This window comes from Dipteris shenzhenensis, chromosome 13 (assembly GCF_047967505.1).
Source record: "Dipteris shenzhenensis isolate YYH24624 ecotype China chromosome 13, Dip_SZ_1.0, whole genome shotgun sequence".
NCBI lineage: Eukaryota > Viridiplantae > Streptophyta > Polypodiopsida > Gleicheniales > Dipteridaceae > Dipteris > Dipteris shenzhenensis.
The window spans coordinates 14,616,024-14,636,167 of record NC_141608.1 but is presented as its reverse complement, the minus strand read 5'-3'; the positions used below and the strand labels follow the sequence as shown (position 1 = coordinate 14,636,167).

Genomic DNA, 20,144 nt, shown 5'->3' with positions numbered 1-20,144 from the left:
ATGACCATGATAAACTACATGAGTCATTGGGTCAGGTTGTCGCTTCTTTGGAGCAGCTCAAAGGGACATTGGTGCAACACATAAGTCCTCTTTAGCCTAATCTCTTGCTATGTTCATGTGATCTATAATGGAACATTCTTCTCCTTTTGTAGGGCCTCCTTCTAAAGGGAAGATGGAGAATAGCCCTATTGATATGGATAGATCCCCAGATGTAGGGAGGGGATTTGGAGACGGTAAGATAAATATTGACTTTCCTTAATATACACCGTTGCTCCATTTGAAATGATGGTTGTGTCTCTCTATGCAAAAATCCGTGAAGCAAGCAAAGCGAAGGGCAAGGAGAAAGTGGTTGAGGACTACCCTAAGTCCTCTTGGAGGGAGGATGGTAATCCCTACACTATAGATTTTAGGGATATGCTGCATTTTTTACTTGTAATCTTATTACTTACAAGCCATGGTTGGTGACTCCGTACGTATAAGTCCAAGAAGCAAGCAAAACGATGGGCAAGGAGAAGGTGGTTGAGGACCATCTTCACTCCTCCCCCGACGTACAGATGGTAAGTTAATTTGAACACCCTACTCTTTTCTTTTTGCAAAGCATCATTGGGCTGAAATGAATTCTAATACGTATGTGTGTAGGTGGAAAACATGACAATGAGGACATGACAGAAGAGGGATTCCCAGCCTCACCACAGTAAGAGATTCTGAAGGAAATCCACTACATGCAGGAGTCCATAGCATTACAATGCTCCACCTCAAAAGCCCCACGATGTCATGCCCACACGGGCTTTACCCCAATCCAATGCGAGCTACGGGTGTTGGGGTTGCAGAGCTTAGAGGAATGGCAAGGCTCCTTGCGCATGGCAGTTCAAGAGCAAGAGCAACCCAACATTCCAGGGTTGCTCAACTAGAATGACATCCCATTTCTTTGTATTGTGTTACATACTCTTCTCGAGGAATAACTTCTGTTTACTATCAAGTTTTGGAATAAGAATACATTTCACTTTTTACTTAAACAAGATGACTTCTTCAAGTTTTTGGGAATAAGGTTGCAATTTCAAGTTTTCAAAAAAAAAAAGCGAGCATGCCATTAGGTAGCTTTTATTTGTGCTTCATACAGTATGGGATAGGGATTAGTATAGGGTATAGGCTATAGGGATTAGGGTTTGGGATATAGGGTATAGGTATAGGGTTTAGGGTATAGGGTTTAGGGTATAGGTTTTAGGGTTCAAGTTATAGGGATTAGGGTTTAGGATATAAGAATTAGGGCTTAGGCCATAGGGATTAAGCTTTAGGCCATAGGGATTAAGCTATATTGATCAGGAATTGGGGTATAGGAATTAGGATTTAGGCCATAGGGATCAGGGTTTAGGGTTTAGTCCATAGGGATCAAGGTTAAGGCCATAACGATTAAGCATAGGGATCAAGGTTTAGGGTATAGGGTTTAGGAGTTGGGGTATGGGGTATAGGTTATAGGGATCAAGGTTTAGGGTATAGGGTATAGGATTTATGATTTAGGGCATATGGTTTAGGATTTAGGGTTTAGGCCATATAGACTTAGATTTAGGGTATAAGCTACAAGGATTAGGATTTAGGGCATAGGGTTTATGATTTAGAGCATATGATTTAGGGTATAGGGTTTAGGCTATAAGGACTAGGGTTTAGGGTAAAGGGTATAGGATTTAGGATTTAGGGTTAAGGGTATAGGGATTATGGTTTAGGGTATATGGTATAGAGTTTAGGGTTTAGGGTATATGGTTTAAAATATAGATTTTAGAATTCAAGTTATAGGTCATTCGGCAAATCTTTCCTAGAATAGAGTTACAAATATTAGCCCATGCTACCTTTTTTAAGGCTTCAATGGGTTTAAGTATAGTTAAAGTTCATTCAAAGGTTTTTTTACAAGCTAGAATTTGAAAATTCAAACCATATTGATGACTCTAGATGGCTTATGTTGATCTATTTGAGTACTTGGAGGGCTAAATTTAGACCTCATATGAGGAAGTTATGTTAATTTTTGGGCCAATTCATCAAATTTCAAGATTGAATAATTAGCCACACTAGTTTGGAGAAGCCTTTGGGAAAATATTTGCCCGAAAAAATTTACCTTGTGGAGGGTAGGAAAGAAAGGAAATTAATGGAATGGAGGAGAGGGGACAGAAGGAAGTGCGGCCACATTGGCAAGGAAAGTAAGAAGAGGGGAGGAAGGGAAGGGAAGGGAGAGAAGGGGGAAGGTAAGGGAGAGGAGGGGGGGGAGGGGGAGGAAGGGGGAGAGGGAAGGGGGAAGAGGGGGGGGGAGGGGAAGAGAGAGAGAGAGAGAGAGGGTTTGGGGGGGGAGGGGGCGGAGAGAAGGGGCAGTGGGAAGTTTGAACTCTAGGGTTTTACTTCCTTTAGGGCTATATATTGACTCTCACATCTCCCATAACTCATTTTTGATCACGCCCTATGCCCTCCCTTCTACTCTTACCCCCATCGTGTTCCTTTCTCTCTCCCTCTCCCTCTCCTTTCTCCTCCCTCCCTCTTCCTAATCCTTCCTCTGTGTGTGTGTGTGTGCGTGCACAAGAGAGAGAGAGAGAGAGAGAGAGAGAGAGAGAGAGAGAGAGAGAGAGAGAGAGAGAGAGAGAGTTTCCCTTCTCTGGCCCTCTCTCTTCCCCTCTGTTTCTCTCTCTTCCCCTAATCATCTCTCCTCTCTCCCTCCCTTCTTTCCCCACCCTTTCCCACTCCTCTCCCATGCCTGCCCACCCTCATTTTTCTACCATGGCCCCCCCTCCCCCTCCAACCACCCCTTCCCTCTCGTACTATCTTTCTAAATGTTTTTCAATCATCTCGTCCATCCCCCTTTCCCATTTTTTAAGTTAAAATTTTTGCTGCCCACGGTAGCGCAAAAGACCTCTCGTCCCCTCTTTCCTCCCCTTCCTTCTCCCCCTTGCCCTTCCCTCTCCTCTCCCCCCCCCTCTCTCCCTCTCCCTCTCTCTCTCTCTCTCTATGTGTGTGTGTGTGCGTGTGTGTCCTCTCCCCTCTCCCCTCTCTCCTCTATGTGTGTGTGTGTCTCCCTTCCAGGGCTCTCTCCTCCCCTTCTCTCTCTCTCTCTCTCTCTCTCTCTCTCTCTCTCTCTCTCTTCCCTTGTTTCCTTTGCCGTGCCAACACAAGGGGCTGTGCAAAAATAAAAAATAAAAGACAATGCTGCTGCAGATGCGTGAGACCTCCCTTCCCTCTCCCCATCCCCCCCAGTCCTCTCTCTCTCTCTCTCTCTCTCTCTCTCTCTCTCTCTCTCTCTCTCTCTCGCCCACTTCTCCCCTCGCTCTTCCCCTTACCTTGGTTCCTTTTGCGAGTCTTCTCCCTCTCTTTCCCTCTCTTTCCCCCTCCATTCCCATCTCTCTCCCCTTCCCCTCTGTTTTTCTTATAGCTCTCTCTTTCCCTCTCCATCAAGATGCGTCATTTGAAGGTGTGTGCTTCACTGAGTACAAACACATCTATTGCAAGGTGTTTATTGACACCATTATAAAGTTCTTTGAGATTGTACCACTGTTGCTTTTGAAAATTTGAAAGGTGTTTATTGGCACCCTTGTTAAGTCTTGGAGATTTAAGAGTTCCAAAACTCTTTCACCTCCCCCCGTCACCCACCCCTTCCCTATCCTCCTATCTTTTTCAATTTGTTTTTATCATTTCTCCCCTCCCCTTAACTCTCCCATCCCCCTTCCTACTTTTTTGTGTTAAAATTCTTGCTACCCCCGTGGCAATGCACAAGATCTCTCCTCCCCTTTCCTCTCCGCCTTTCCCTTCCCTCTCCTCTCTCTACCCCTTCCCCTCCCCCCTCCTCTGTCTCTCTCTCTCTCTTCCCCTTCTCGTGCCCTTCCCCCCCCTCTCTCTCTCCCTTTCATGAGAGCTACCCTACCTTCAATTCCCTCTCCTCTCCTTCTCCCCTTCCCCCTTCCCTCCTATGGGCCTCTACTCTTCGCCTCCCCCCCCCCCCCTGCTCTGTCTCTCTCTCATCCCCTCTCTCTTCCCTTACTTTCTTTCCTTCCCCAAGGCTTCCCCCTCTCTTTCCCTCTCTTTCCCCATCCATTCCATGTCTCTCCCCCTTCCCCTCCCTTTTCCTTCTTTGCCTCTCTTTCGCCCTCCATCAAGATGCTTCATTTGAAGATGTGTGCTTCACTCAGTGCAAACACATCTGAAAAACCTTTGTAACTATTGCAAGGTGTTTATAAGGTTCTGTGAGATTGTACCAATTTTGCTTTCCAAAACTTTGAAAGGTCTTTATTGGCGCCATTATTAAGTCTTGGAGATTTGAGTTCCAAAACTTTAAAACATGTTTATTAACACCATTATTCAGTCTTGGAGATTTTAGAAGACTCTCATGGTAAATTAATCTTGTGCATGGACCTTAACAATATAAATATAAAGATAAATAAATAAATTACACACACACACACACACACACACACACACACACACATATTTTCATGGTTTTTTGTATATTTAAATTATTAATAAGTTAAGAAAAAGTTAGTACTTAAAAGAGGATTGAATTTCTTTAAAATAAATATATTTATACCAGAATTTTTGCAATATAGAGTAAGGGACGAATTATGTTTGCTAGTTTTTACATTATTAGTTTAAAATAATAGTGTGAGTAAATATAATTTTTATTGAGAAAGGATAGTGTCAAAAGTTAACTTTTGATTTGGGAGGAGGGGTAATCAAAACTCGCCCAAGAGGGCCCACCTCCTCTTGAAATGCCATTTAGGGCTGATGTGGGGAAGGTTGCGATGGGAAACGCTCATGAAACCTGCAAATCCTTGAAAAACATAGCAACACTCTTCGAAAATATGCACAAACTCTCAAAACTCACAAACGAAAGAGATAGAACAAGCGTGCTGGGTAAATCTCCCCCCATAGGTGTGGTGCTCTCCTTCCACCTCCTATGTATTTATGTATATTCCCCAAAAAGCTTCCGAGCAAAAATCATACAAAAGCCTCCTGTGCTTTCGTCCATACACCCTTTTACAAAAAGCCCATCCACCTTCTAGAATAGCTGGCTTTTTCTAAAAATTAAGCTTTTTCTAACTTTAGTTTATACACTTAGCCAAGCCACTAATATTCCAAAATTCAAATATGTACATAAGCTTTTGTAATATAAAAAATTAGGCATAATCCTTATTCATCCCCGTGTCACTGGAGTTGTGCCTACGCGCCCAAAATATGGCAAATCATGCTTGCCAGATGCCATCGCCTGATCAATTACTCTTCCCCTGGATTCACACGATCAATAGTAATGAAATATTTCAAGCATAAGATAACCTTGGAATTAATCTCTACAATTAATCAACCTTTCAGTATTATAGCAATGCAAAATCAATAAATCATAGATGAATGGTGCACACATGCGACACATACCATCTCATGGTGCACCTGATGCTACACATGAATAAAATCGTACGGGTGGTGCACACATGCTACACATACCGTCATCGCGTAAGTGGTGCACACAATGGTACACACTCATACAGCTGTAGCCGTATATCCAACCATGTAGGAGCACACATGCATCACTACGGAACAACGAGCACACATGCATCAACTGCGCGACAAAAATGCTGGATCTCACTAAACTAAATACTGAAGGATTAAAGTAATGGGATAATTCCAATTCTCGTAACATCCCTCTTGCTTGAAATCGCAATCGCCCTCAATTGCTTGACAAAAAAGTAGTCAATAAATCAGGGTACTGGCGAAAATATCGCTCAAGCATCCACTTAGCATCCTCAACGGGGTGGTTCTTAAATGTAAGAAGATAAGCAGGATACGAGTTTCCACGTTGCGTTTGAGTGATTTGTTGATAAATGATCTAGTCTGGCTCTAAGAGCTGGGTCTCTCCTTGAAGCAACAGTGCATCGTCTAAAATAGGTTGAACTGGTGGGTCTCCATGGAAAGGTTTTCGGAGGTGCACATGAAAAGAATTATGAATTTTCCAATCGGGTGGTAATTTGAGCTGATAGGCATTGTCATTAATGCGTTCCAAAACTTTAAAGGGACCATAGGATTTAGGGGCAAACTTAACTACAGGGTGTGTCTCAATACTCTTAAGTCTGCGTTTCTCAATACGTAACATGACTAGGTCACCTTCAGCAAATACAACTTTCTTTCTACCCTTGTTTGCACGTGCAGTATACACAGCTTGAGCATGCTTGATATTCTTTTTGACAGTAGCCAAAATGTAAAGAAATCTTCAGTAAATTGATCAGCAGCCTCTACTTGGTGCTTAAGGTGGGTCAATGGAGTAGGAATGGTCTTTCCATAGACAATTTGGAATGGAGATTTGCCTGTAGCAGAGTGCTTAGTGTTGTTGTAGGCAAATTGTAATATGTGTATAAATTTGTCCCATTTGCCTGGCTGACCAGACACGTAAGCACGTAACATGCCACAAATAGTATTTTGTGTGACCTCAGTTTGGCCATTAGACTCAGGATGAAATGCAGTGGAAAAATCTAACTTCGTATGAAGATTGTCAAAGAGTGCGGTCCAGAAGTTACTACAAAATTTACTATCCCGGTCTGACACGATTACTTTTGGAAGGCCATGGTGTATAAAGATGTGCTTGATGAACAAATGAGTAGCCTAAACTGCAGTCAAGGTCTTCTTACAAGGAATAAAATAAGCCTGCTTGCTAAATCTATCAATGATAGTCCAAATGATATCAAAACCTGAGCTAGTTGTAGGAAATCTAGTAATAAAGTCCATAGAAATCTGCTCCCATGGGCCATCAGGAATTGGTAAAGGCATAAGTAAACCTTGATATTTGCCCTTGTAGCTCTTGACTTTTTGACAAATAAGACATTGTGCAACAAAAGTTGCAACATCAACTTTAAGCTTAGGCCAAAAAAAATCTTGAACTACAATCTGATACGTAGCAGCGACGCCTCTATGTCCCATGTAGGGTGGCTAATGTACCTCTTCTAGTACCAAGCGTCGAAATGGTGCAGTGACACACAAGCGCTTTTTGTAGAATATATAGTCATTATGAATGGAATACGAGGCCATAGGGGTGCTATTAGCTTGCTTAATCTTATGCCAAATTTTTGAAAAGTCTCGATCAATAGGATAGTCCGCCTTCATAGGCTCGAAAGGGTCTCCCTCGATGACTGAGATATTATTTATGCTAGGTCGACGGCTCAGTGCATCGGCAACTACATTGTCTTTGCCTGGTTGATATTGGATCATCAGTTTAAAACTATCAATAAAGGCAACCCATTTAATGTGCCGATCCGAGATCACCAGCTGAGTAAGGAAATGTCTAAGACTTTGGTGATCAGTCTTAATGAGTAACTCGAAACCCATAAGATAGTGTTTACAGAGTTTAAGGGCATGCACCATAGCGGCTAGTTCTTTATCATACGTGGAATAGTTTAGATCTGCTGGTTTTAATTTACATGACTCGAATGCAATTGGATGGTTATCTTGCATGAGCACAGCCCCAAAACCTTGTCCACTAGCATTAGTAACCATGACAAAGAAGGGTCTCGTAAAGTTCGGCATGGTCAAAATTGGTGTGTGCATCATTGCACCCTTAAGTCATTGAAAAGCTAAAGTGTGCTGCTCACCCCAAGAAAAAGCATGAGTCTTATGCAGTAGTTCAGTCAATGGATGTGCTTTGTGTGCAAAATTTCTAACAAATCTGCGATGAAAACTACACAGACCTAGAAAAGATCGTAACTCATGGATATCTTTAGGCTGTGGCCAGTTTACTATCACTTCTACCTTCTTGGGATCTACTCGAATGCCTTCAGATGAAACAATGTGTCCAAGATATTCAATTTTAGGCTAGAAAAAAGAACTTTTCTCCGAGTTGGCATATAGTTGGTTCTCACATAAGAGAGAGAAAATAAGATTCAAGTGTTTCTCATGTTCCTCTCGACTCTTGCTATAAATCATGATATCATCAAAGAAAACTACCACAAAGTCTTGATAGGGTAGGAAGATACGATTCATCATCCGACTAAATGTGGTAGCTGCATTAGTCAATCCAAAAGGCATAACAAGAAATTCATAGTGACCAGTTTGGGTTCTAAAAGCAGTCTTGAAAATATCGGGCTCGATCACTCTCACTTGATGATATCCTGACTTTAGATCGATCTTGCTAAAGATTGTGGATCCTTTCAACTTGTCGAGTAGATCATATACTCTCGGAATGGGGTATCGATTTTTCACAGTGATTTTATTTAAGGCACGATAATCGATGCACATTCGAAAAGTTCCATTTTTTTTCTTGACAAGAAGAAGGGTGCCCCAAATGGTGAGCTACTAGGTCGAATTAGGCCTCTAGCCAAAAGATCTTCTATTTGCGATTGAATTTCTTGCTGCTCAGTAGGATTGTGCCTATATGGTGATTTACACGGTGGTGCACTACCTGGAATAAGGTCAATCTTATGATCCTCAGGTCTAGATTGAGGTAGGCCAGGGGGTAAGTCTTCCATAAAGTAGTCGTCATAGGTAGCTAGAAAAGGATCCAAAGGCTCTTGCTTAGTTTTCTTAGTCTCAAGACTAGCCTCAATCTTATTGACGATAACCAGATATGTCTTCTAACGTTTGCACAAAGCTCTTTTAGCTTGGGTATGTGACAACCTAGGCCAAGAGGGAAGATTCTTGTCACATTCTAGAGTCATAGTCTCAGTGCCTTGAGTCAGAGTAATGGTGCGTTCAAGATAATCAAGTTTGGCATTATGATCGACGTGCCAGGGCATCCCTAGAATGAGATCTTGCTCACGCAAAGGAGTGACTAAGAAATCATGACTCTCAACTAATGGCCCTAAAGTCACCTCAAGATCCTTAACCATTTGCAAACAATTATAATTTGATCCTTGAAAAGCTGATTTGACTTTATATTTTGTTTTGATGGTTGCGAGCCCTAACTTTTCAACTAAACGTTGTGAAATGATATCATGGGTACTTCCATCATCAAATAAGACACTATGTTCTTTTTCGTGTAATAGTGCAGTCATATGTAACAAAGAAGTACGAAAATAAGATGCACTTTTACCTGAATAACACTTACCTGAAGGGGTGTAGCTGGCATCTTTAGTGTCATTGTCCTCATCCTCACCCTCTTGCTTGAAAGATTTATCATGGGATCCATTATCAATGTAGTTGATCCGTGTGGAGTTGTTGTGCTGACTATTACAGTTGGTACGTCCAGTTGGTACATCCATTGGTTCTCCCTCCATTGCCTCCGTTGTTGTTGGTAGCATTCTTTGTTTGGGTACCTGTCTTATGTGTAGCAAGTGGATTCTTTGGACATTCATAAGAGTAGTGTCCCTTCTCTTTGCATTCGTAACATGTGACAAGTTCTTTGGTTCTTCGATTAATACGTGACTTAGCAGGTTTCCAATTAGTCTTACCATCATATCTACCAACTTTACCTCTTACACCCTCCTGCTTGAAGTATGAAGTATGCTTCTTTGCTTGAGTGGTGTGAGTAGCAAAGCTTCTTCCTTGCTTTCTTTCAGACTCTAATGCCAAATCCATAGCATCAGAAGCTGTAGATGGTTGAAGCATACGTACATCAGCACGAATAGTAGGGTGTAAACCCTCAAAAAAGGTACGGCATTGCTCCTTTCGGGACACTTTCTCAATGGTTTGCAATTGAAGTAGAGAGAAAAGATATTTCTCGGTGTATGCGTCCACACTCTTATTATCCAACTGCCTCAATCTTCACCATTGCCTGCGAGTATCCTCTTTAAATTGTGTAGGTAGGAAGTGCTTCTTGATTTTATCTTTGAATGCTTCCCATTTCTTTGGAACATGAGTGCTTTCGGCAACCACACTCCACCATAATTGTGCATTGCTTGTCATGTGAATCGCAGCAAGTTTTACCTTCTCGATCTCTTCATACCGTTCTCCCAAAAAGTATTGATTGAAAGAACTAATCCATGCAAGTAAAGCTTGTCCAGCTCTTTTACCATCATATTTTGGAAAAGAAAAAGTTTTGCGATTAGTCTTACCAGACTTCTTCTTATCACAAAGCTTGAGTGCTTTCAAGATGGCCTTTCCCACATTGTCTTCATCACTAGACTCATGTGAAGGAGTAGTGTCATGATGTCATCGTAGTGAAGTCTCCACATGTCGCTTCTTCTTTCTTTGATGTCTCATCTTGCTTCTTCCACGCTCACTATCACTAGTGTCTGATGATTTGCTGCTTTCACTTTTTTCATCATCTCTGTCATTCATACGCTTCTTTGTGACTTCAGTCATCTCTTTTAACACTCGATTTGCGCGTTCTTCATTGGCTTTATGCGTGTCACACATGTTGCGCATGTACTCAAGTTCTTGCTTAAGGTCCCATGCATGATGTTTCCATGCATCCAGTGAATTTGATGCATGCATAGGTTCCTTGTCCTCAATCGATATAGGTGGCTTCCAAGTTGTCGTCACTTGGCGTAGAGCATCTTCAATCTCTTGACGTTGTTGCTCTCATGCTGATAGCGTTCTCGCCATTCTTCCTCAGTAAGTGTCATCGGTGTTGAACTTCTTCTTGATCGATGGTGATCGTTTTCCACATCCTCATCATGATGTAGATCTTCAGAATAACCTATCTCTGATGGAATACGCCTCCAAACATAGTTAAGTATGTGCATGGTGCAAAGAAGAAATCACTATGAAAGGAAATACACACAAACAGAAGACTTATCTCAATTCGGTTTCCAAGCTTTGAAAGTGGCTATTTGTTGAATAGTATCTTTGTGGGCTCTCGAACTCACACGATTCCAACAAGTGAATCCACGTTGCAAGGTACAAAGCAAAGCTCATGTCCGATAGCACTTGTAGACTGCCTCCTGCTCTTGTGAACACTTTCTTTTGAGATTCTCCTCTTCCAAAATCCATTGGGTTGCTCCCTTGTTTGCACTTTTGCCTTGGGGTGTGCTTCCCGTGCTATGGATGACGAAACCTTGGCTCTGATACCACTGCGACGCGAAATGCTCACGGAACTTGCAAATCCTTGAAAAACACAGCAACTCTTCGAAAATACATACAAACTCTCAAAACTCACAAACAAAAGAGACAGAACAAGCGTGCTGGGTACAATCTCCCCCCATAGGTGTGGTGCTCTCCTTCCACCTCCTATGTATTTATGTATATTCCCCAAAAAGCTTCCGAGCAAAAATCATACAAAAGCCTCCTATGCTTTCCTCCATACACTCTTTTACAAAAAGCCCATCCACCTCCTAGAATAGTGGGCTTTTTCTAAAAATAAAGCTTTTTCTAACTTTAGTTTATACACTTAGCCAAGCCACTAATATTCCAAAATTCAAATATCTACATAAGCTTTTGTAATATAAAAAATTAGGCATAATCCTTATTCATCCCCGCATCATTGGAGTTGTGCCTACGCGCCCAAAATATGGCAAATCATGCTTGCCAGATGCCATCGCCCGATCAATTACTCTTCCCCTGGATTCACACGATCAATAGTAATGAAATATTTCAAGCATAAAATAACCTTGGAATTAAACACCACAATCAATCAACCTTTCAGTATTATAGCAATGCGAAATCAAGAAATCACAGATGAATGGTGCACACATGCGACACATACCATCTCATGGTGCACCCAATGCTACACATGAATAAAATCGTACGGATGGTGCACACATGCTACACATACCGTCATCGTGTAAGTGGTGCACACAATGCTACATACTCATACAGCCGCAGCCGTATATCCAACCATGTAGGAGCACACATGCATCACTGTTAAGCATGAGTTAAGGGGGGGGGATGGTTTGGGTGGTCCCTACTATAAGGGGAACGACCAACAAGGGCTCTTTCCAGGCCTTCCCATCTTCCACCTCAACATAACATCGTCCCACACCTTGGGGCACTCTCATTGGTACACCTCAAATCCCTCCCTAAAATCCTTAAAATTAGGAAAAGCTAATTGAAGGCCCTTTTGAGACCCCATTTCTCCCCTAATGATTATAGAGAGATATTGTGAAATTTATTATTTGGACATGATAGTGCCAGAAAGTAAACTTTTTATTCTCGAATGACATTTTTATAAAGGATTTTTAGGATTAATCCAAATGTAGACATATGAGTCCAAAATTAATGAAATAAGTATTCACTACAAATGCAATGTTGGTCTAGTAGGTAATGCCTCATATGTAAGACTCCCAACTGCTAATGCACAAGGAGCCTTGGCCATCATGGCCCTCTCCTCATTTGATTTGGGACTATCTGCCTAACTCAGTTTTACATATGGAGGCAATGGAGTACTTATTGCCTTTCCCCCCTCCATATTGAAACACTCCAATACTTTTGAAACATACTCCTTGTGTGAAAGCCAAAGGAGTTTCCTACTCCGGCCATGCATGATGCGCATACTAAGAATATGACCTGCAGGTCCCAAATCCTTCATGTTAAAGGCATGATGCGACATGGCCTTCAATGCATCCAACTCATAAGTGTTCTTGCTAGCCAATAGCATATCATCCACATAAAGTGTCGGGAGTATCAAGCTATTAAGGCTTAGCTCTTTTAGTGTCGAGGTAGCCTGGGGCACCAACTCCCTTTAGTAAGAAAACCTATCAAAATCTTGAGTATGAGATAACTTTAACAAGATGCCATGAGTAGAAATTAGTCAAACTAACATGGTTGTGTTCAACACTAAAAGAGCTTCAAATATGTCTTTACACCTTGAAATTTGCTACTGTGAAATAAACAGATTATGCAAGATGAAGTCTGACAGTAAACTTTGCTAATGCATCCATCCTTAGACATAGCTGTAGGCTTAGCTACAATCCCTTCCAAGGGTTTAATCTGGTTCTTTTGAATAAGGACATCCGTTATCTATTCTTTCCACAAAGGAAAGTTGTCTCATTAGACTTTTTAATGCTAAAAAACTCATTTTTTGGACATGGAAGAGGATGCCATGATGCAAATAAAGCAAAATCCCATATGATGGTGCCTGTAAAAAAGAATCACACCAAATACCACGTGCACCCAAATATGTATGCCACACTGGAAGGTAATATCACCAAACCTCAAAGGCTCAAAGCATCAAAATGCAATTGACTCATGTGCATCTACTATGCATCTATATGAGCAAATCTGGCCCCAATGAAAATGTCAACCTGCAATGAAAAAACAATGGCAAACCCAATGCCAATAAGAGCCAAAAGCCTTAAGAATAAACATTATCCATGGGCATAAGCATCAATAATGTCTCATCCAAGAGATCATAGCAATATTAGTGCATCAACTGCAATGTGTCAAAGCAATATCTCAGCATAAAATAGCATCTACGTGCTAAACATCCAACAATAAAGCATCCCACAAGGCAATCTAGGCCTATTAGCGCATCCAACAAGGACCATAATGTATCCAAATGGCCAATAAAGCATCCATTGTAACTCAATACAAACCATGAAAGAGCGCACATGGCTCAAACTGCAACCAGAGTGATCTGCATAAGGTATATTCAAAAAAATCATGACCCCACGGCAATGAATGCTACTAAAAATAGAATTTGGGATGCCTCAAAATATGGGAGTCACTACATAACCAGACTTAGCAAGACAATCTACAAATATCTCTTTTTTGCTGGAACTCCAAAATCCCAACCCATGAATGGGAAACGGGGAGTCAACCCTTGCAATTGACCTGTAATAAAAAAATCAAAGGTTTGAACCTTTGAATGGATTTTCGACAGAGAAGTAGATGATTTGATGTCTCAAAGAGACAAAACTTCTCCAAATCTCCATGGAATCATGCAAGAGTTGACAGGTAGGGGTTTTCGAAGCTCCAAAACGCAATGGAATAGACGGTTTTGAAAACTATGGTCCTCAAGGGGGTCACTATGTATAAATACTATATATCACATGCATTCAAAACCTATTTGTAAAAACCCTTGTCTATAAATTTTTCATGAATAAAACATGCCCTTTTCCTATTCAATCTATGAATACCCCTTTATATGACACCCTTCTGTAGGTGAAAAATGTGAAAAGAGACCATTTAAGAAATTCCTTCTGTTGAACCCGCGTGATATGCTTACATATTTTTGAGTGATCCCCCAGAGCCGTGGTCCCAGTCGATGGGTCCAACACATGGATTGAAGAACATTTTAGTAAACCGATCTATTTGTAACACCAACAGAGTGTGAATGATGAGCAACACAGAAGTTTTAGGACCTCCTGAATCCACCGGAACTGACAGATCTACAAATGGTTGCTTCAAACTTGAGTTTCACCATAGTGGTAGAAAAACGTTGAAGCAGAGATAGTGAGTCAAAAAACCAACAAAATGATCCCAAATTCAAGAATGAAGGGGTTTTCGAATTCTTGAAGTGCAATGGACACCAAAACCAGGCAATGGTTGCCTCTACAGGTCATTCCGGACTCTCAATTGTTGAAAGGAACATGGGAATTGTCAAAAAACGTCTTTCTGCTCCAAAACCACCTGCAGGCTTGCAAAAAACCACTCAAAGACTTCTAGAAACCACTTGTAGGCTTTTACAAGGTTCCTTGAATACCACCTATGCAGCTCAAACAAGCACCTAGAGGTTTGCTTTTTGTCCCATAGAGTTGCAGCAGCAGACTCTAGCCTCCAGGCTCTAGGCACACACATGGGCTCAACTAGGCCGCCCACAAGCATCAGATAGATCACCTAGCCTCTAATACCAGTTGAGAGCTTTATCAACAAAAGCAGAATGAAAGAGGGTGACATGGAAGAGAGCCACACATGTTTTGGTGGGTGCAGAATACCCTAATCTTCTATGTCATCCATATATATATGTGTTTGAGTATTGTACATAATCGAGGTTAAGGAACAATGGCCTTTACCCCCCACACCCTCTCTCTCTCTCTCTCTCTCCCCCCCTCCCATTCTACCATATCTACCCATGACCCATTGTCGACGAGACGAACCACACCCATGTTGCCAAATCAACCAATGATGCATCACTTGTAGTGCCACATCTTAAAGAACCTTTGTAGCTAGTTCATCGTGTTTTTTACCCATTATATAGTCCTTTGAGACTTTTGTGTATATTGATCCCATTATGGTATCCTGGAGATGTTAGAGGACTCTTATGGTAAATTAATCCAATGCATGGGCCTTAACCATACATACATACATACATACATAGTTTTCCTATGCATTTAAATAAAACTTAATACTAGGTTTTTTGCGTAATAAACTAAGGTATGAATTATATTTTCTAGATTTTCCATTATTAGTTCAAAATGATAGTGTGAGTAAATATACTTTTTATGTGTCACACATTGCAGGGGTGACAATAAAGTTCCATTTGCATTGGCCATCGAATGTGGGAGTGGGTAAATGTCCCAATTTTTGCAAGTGCACTTGTATATAGGTAGAAAAAATATGCATCAAACAATTGTCTAAATACAGTGAAGCATCATATTGGTACTAAATCCTACATGGGTGTTTCTGAATGTCACTTGAATGCGCTTGAAAAGTTTCATGTGCATTAAATCCTAACCATGCAAGTCGGTAAATGCGATAATTTAGCACAGGCACACACGTATGGTAGGCAAAATATGTAGGAGTTAATTGTTTTTATACAGTGAAGTATGAGATTGGTACAAATGTCATGCACATGTGAAATCAGGGCATTTACCTATTTACATCATTAGTGGTAGATGCACATCAAACTCTATAGATGGGCACATTGAAGTGACATTTTATAACACCCATGCAAGCTTTAGTATGAATGTTACTTCACAATATGGAAACAATTGATTGATGTGCATTTTTCATATCCATATGCACCTACACATGTGAAATTTGGGCATTTGCCCACCCACACATTCAATTTTTGATGCACATGATTGTGACATATATTAATGAGGACCCAGAGTGGACATGCACTTGAGGGTCCTCAATAATATATGTGACGATCATGCTAGTTCAATGGGAGGATATATACTTTATGATGTGTACATGATTGAACAATGCGTATGTTTGGTACCTCTATGCATGTGCACTTGGGGGGTTCTCAATAATATATGTGACTATCATGCAAGTTCAATGGAAGGATATATTTAATTGAAAAGTTTCTCACATTTTCACTTACATAATGATGCCATAAAACAAAACTTGATTTTTTTTTGGGGAGTGAATAGGAAAAGGGTGCATTTTAGTAATGAAAAATTCATACATAAGGAGTTTTACAAATTGTCCTTGAACCTGTTCTTCCTACTCCCTGGAGATTCTAGTTTCTTTCTCTCTAGCTGGCTCTTCCCCAAGGTCGCCACTATTTCTTTCAGTGTGTCGTGAACCTTGTTCATGTCTTTCGACAGTTGCTGCCTTTCCCTATCTCCTTGTTCCACCTTTTGACTTACCCACGCAAAAGCACTTTTGTGCGAGTCCGCCTCGCTAGTTCCTGCTTCTTCGTTGTCCACATTGAGGAATTCATCCCCACCATCTTCAAACACTGCATGAGTGCCTTTATCCTCATGAATGGATTCTCCGACCCTTACGTTGGCCGTTTCGCGTGGAAGAAGACTGCCAACTTCAAAGCCAACAAGTAGTGCAAGTCATCCAAGAACACTCATGTGATGTATAGGGTTTATACATCATGTCACTCTCCGAGGGAAAATGTTGTAAAGGTCCGAGAAGCTTCCAACATTTTTACTTTTTCGAGTCAAATGTTGTAAAGGTCTCCGAAGCTTCCAACATTTTTACTTTTGGCTTTTAGAGGAACACTTGAGAAGTAGAAGGCATCACTCACGGTCGGTCGGTCTCTCTCTCGGGCTCCCCACTTCCTCTTCGACAGGATACCCGACTTTCACGATGCAATGGATGCAGGAAATGGTACACCAAGTTTATAGGTTTTCTGGTGCAGCTGGCCGCTCCGAGACGGATGATTGGCAGGATGCTGTTAATTCATGTTTCACACGCGGGCCGTGCTTCAGCGGTACAGCTAGTAGCTTCAAGTGCAACTCTAAGCAGTGCACGGATATTGCTGAATACCTCGACGATATGGCCTCCTCCTTATTTGAGGAATATAATGGCCTGGTAAGCTAGCTAGTGTGTAGAAAACATATTATCTTAAAAGAATTGTCAGAACGTTTTTGTGCTACAGCACTTGTTTTTGTAATAAAATTTGACGATTTTTGGCTTAGGATGAGGAAGAGATCCGTGTGCGGTGCAAACCGGCCATGAATGAATTGGGCCGGGCTATCGTAGAGGCAAAACTGTTCTTGAAAGATTGCTCCGCGGCTGCTTTCTGGAAGATTGCTAAGTCTATCAGCAAGCTCGATACACGGGAGGCTTACGATGTTCTTCTTCACGATCTCATCTGGTCTAAAACAGGTTTAGATCTAGCCATTCTGTATGCAACTGCAGACTACAGACACGTCCCTATAGACTACGAGGAGATCAAGAAACGAGTAGAGTACTGCATACGCCTGCTTTCCAGCAACACTAGCCCGGCCTACACACAAACCCGATTGGATCGGGACAGAGCTGCACTGGAAAAACCTCAGAGGCAGCGGCTCTGGTCTGATGAAACTCAAAAGAAATGTCTTACCTTTCTAGTGGAGAAATCTAAAGCTTATCAGGAATTACTTAGAGGTGGGTCGAGCTGGGCACAAGACCTCGATGTGTTCAAGATCGATCCTGTGGAGATGGGTAACTTGAAGCATGTCCTTGGAAAAGGTAGTTATGGAGAGGTGCACAGAAACTCATGGCTTGGTCAAACTGTTGCTGTGAAGGTGTTCAGCGATCCAGAGCTTTTCAAGATAGAGGCATCCCTGCTTGCAAAACTGCGAAATCCTTTCATAGTTCATATGGTAGGCTGGTCCTGCAGTAAGGAAAACGGGCAGTACATGCTCGTGATGGAGTTAGCTCACACTGATCTGAAAAAGGTGATCGAAAAGAGTACTCCTTTATCACGTTATGCTGCAGTAGACATCATGCTGCAAATATCCAAGGGCATGGAGTACCTGCACAAAAACAAGATTATACATCGAGACATCAAGCCTAACAATATCCTTTTAGAACCCAGCTCTGCTAAACAAATGGCTGCGGAGGGTCATGCGAGGGTTAAGCTCTGCGACTTTGGCACGGCAAAAGTGAAACAGTTGATTGCAGAGGACCGGAGCCGCTATACTACCCTCAACTTGGGTACCTCATATTACAGGGCGCCAGAAGTTCTTGAAGGCGACGAAGATAGTAAGGTTAAGTACACGCGCAAAGCAGATGTTTTTAGCTTTGCGATAACATGTTCGGAAATACTTGGAGGAATGTCTGCTGCAAAATGCTATGAGAAGCTTGGTCGAAAGGCGTTACGAGAGAAAATTTTGGCTAATGAGAGGCCGAATTTGCCTGTAGGTTGTCCTTCACATCTAGCCGACCTGATTAAGCGTTGTTGGGAAACGGATCCTGACCGTCGTCCACCGTTTACGAGGATAAGCAACACGTTAATCTACATAAAGTTCATTCTTATGAGAGTTTCGGATGTGCCAAGAGAGCGCTTGTATGATTCGGTGGTGAGCCCCTTTGATAGAGATGAGCTCAAAAGACGTGTGTCAGAGGATGAAGCTGGCGAGAGGATCAGATCTGCAGGAAGAGCTGGAGAGGAGGAATCCTCCGATGAGGAGGAAGCTAATGAAGAGGAGACTCGAAGCTACGTAATAATGAAGAGCGGGGAATCCTTGCCGAACAATCGGTGTATCGTGTGCAACGGCTACAAGTTAGCCATGCAAGAGCTTGGTATGCTGGTACTCTATACGCCTCCTGATGCAGCTGGTCAGTGCCGTGTCTTGTGGGCATCACACACCCGCCGGGACGAAGAGTGCAGTTGCGTGCTGGAGGAGGATGGCAATCTGGTGATCTACGGAAGGGACCGGAATGATGTGGTGTGGTCGAGCAACAGCAATGGGAGGACAAGAGGTTCTTACAAGCTAGAGCTGGAGGATAGATGCAGGCGTGCAGTGATCAGAGGTTCTGAGGGCAAGATCTGGGCGACGGACGAGTCGATCGACAGGACAAGCATGAAGAGTGGCCAGTTTCTATCCTTCCACCAGTGGATGCTATGCAAGAGCTACAGGCTCATCCTGCAAGGGGATGGCAACCTCGTGCTCTATGATATTGCTTCCAACAAGGCCTTCTGGGCTTCCCACACTATATGCGATGCAGGGGAAGTTTGGATCTGCAAATTGGAGGAGGATGGCAACCTGGTGATCTATGACCCTAGCAAGAACCATGTGGTGTGGTCCAGCAATAGCACAGGCCCAAGAGCCGTGTACACCCTGCAGCTTGAGGAGAGTGGACGTGCACTCATCCGAGGGCCGCATGGGCTCATCTGGGGGACCGATATTAAGTGAATTTTTGTGTGCATTTCTTGCGTGGCCTGCCGAGTCTTCTTGTGCAAACTCTTACCATGGCCTATCCACACATTTGTATGTTTTTGTGTGCACATATATTCATGAGTCCTTAAAAGTCCAAGAGCTAATCCAAGAGGTAGCAATAGTCCTTGGACTCCAAGATGGCAAGTGGCATAGTCCAATTATCCTATAGTAGTCTAAGAGTCCAAGAGCTTGTGGTAGTTTATGAGTACACATATGTGTGTGGTAGTCCAAGAGCTTGTGGTACTTCATGAGTACACATATGTGTGTGGTAGTCCAAGAGCTTGTGGTACTTCATGAGTACATGTATGTGTGTGCTAGTCCAAGAACTTGTGGTAGTTCATGAGTTTGTAAACAACAAGAGTTCAAAGCTAGTAATCCAAGAATTAATGATCGTCCAAGAGTTCAAGGGTGGCAAGCTCTTCTCCAGATGTCCTTGTCGTTTGTTTCATGGATAGTAGGTAGAATAGATTTTTTAAGTTTAAAATTGGCCTCAATCTTGTACAATCTATTAGGACACTTCTTGACGTATTTGATTTTCAACATATATCAACATCTCTATTGGGAAAATTATATGTTTTTCTAACTATGTCCTTGTCGTTTGTTTCATTGGTAGTAGGTAGAATAGATTTTTAAGTTTTAAAGTGGCCTCAATCCTGTACCATCTATTAGGACACTTCTCAATGTATTTGATTTTCAACATATATCAACGTCTCTATTGGGAAAATTATATGTTTTTCCTAGTTAGACGTTATGAATGCTGTAGGAATTAAA

At 42.0% G+C, this 20,144-nt stretch overlaps 1 protein-coding gene across 2 annotated transcripts; it reads left to right on the top strand.

Moving 5' to 3' along the window:
* Positions 1-16,739: 16,739 nt before the first annotated feature.
* Positions 16,740-19,856, top strand: LOC147895069 (uncharacterized). Of its 2 annotated transcripts, XM_087383302.1 has the most exons (3): positions 16,740-17,037; positions 17,145-18,195; positions 18,355-19,856. In XM_087383302.1, exons 1-3 carry the CDS (start codon positions 16,813-16,815, stop codon positions 19,347-19,349), a joined length of 2,271 nt encoding a protein of 756 aa, XP_087239428.1. In that variant the 5' UTR covers positions 16,740-16,812; the 3' UTR covers positions 19,350-19,856. The 2 variants fall into 2 exon arrangements, with proteins under 2 accessions (XP_087239428.1, XP_087239427.1); XM_087383301.1 differs by having other exon boundaries at positions 17,145-19,856.
* Positions 19,857-20,144: the final 288 nt, after the last annotated feature.

What these genes read in the sequence shown, in the direction of transcription:
- LOC147895069 (XM_087383301.1), top strand. Translation starts at nt 16,813, where the DNA reads ATGCAATGGATGCAGGAAATGGTACACCAAGTTTATAGGTTTTCTGGT. An exon ending in TTGAGGAATATAATGGCCTG is followed by an intron (nt 17,038 to 17,144) that starts GTAAGCTAGCTA and finishes TTTTTGGCTTAG; the next exon opens with GATGAGGAAGAGATCCGTGT.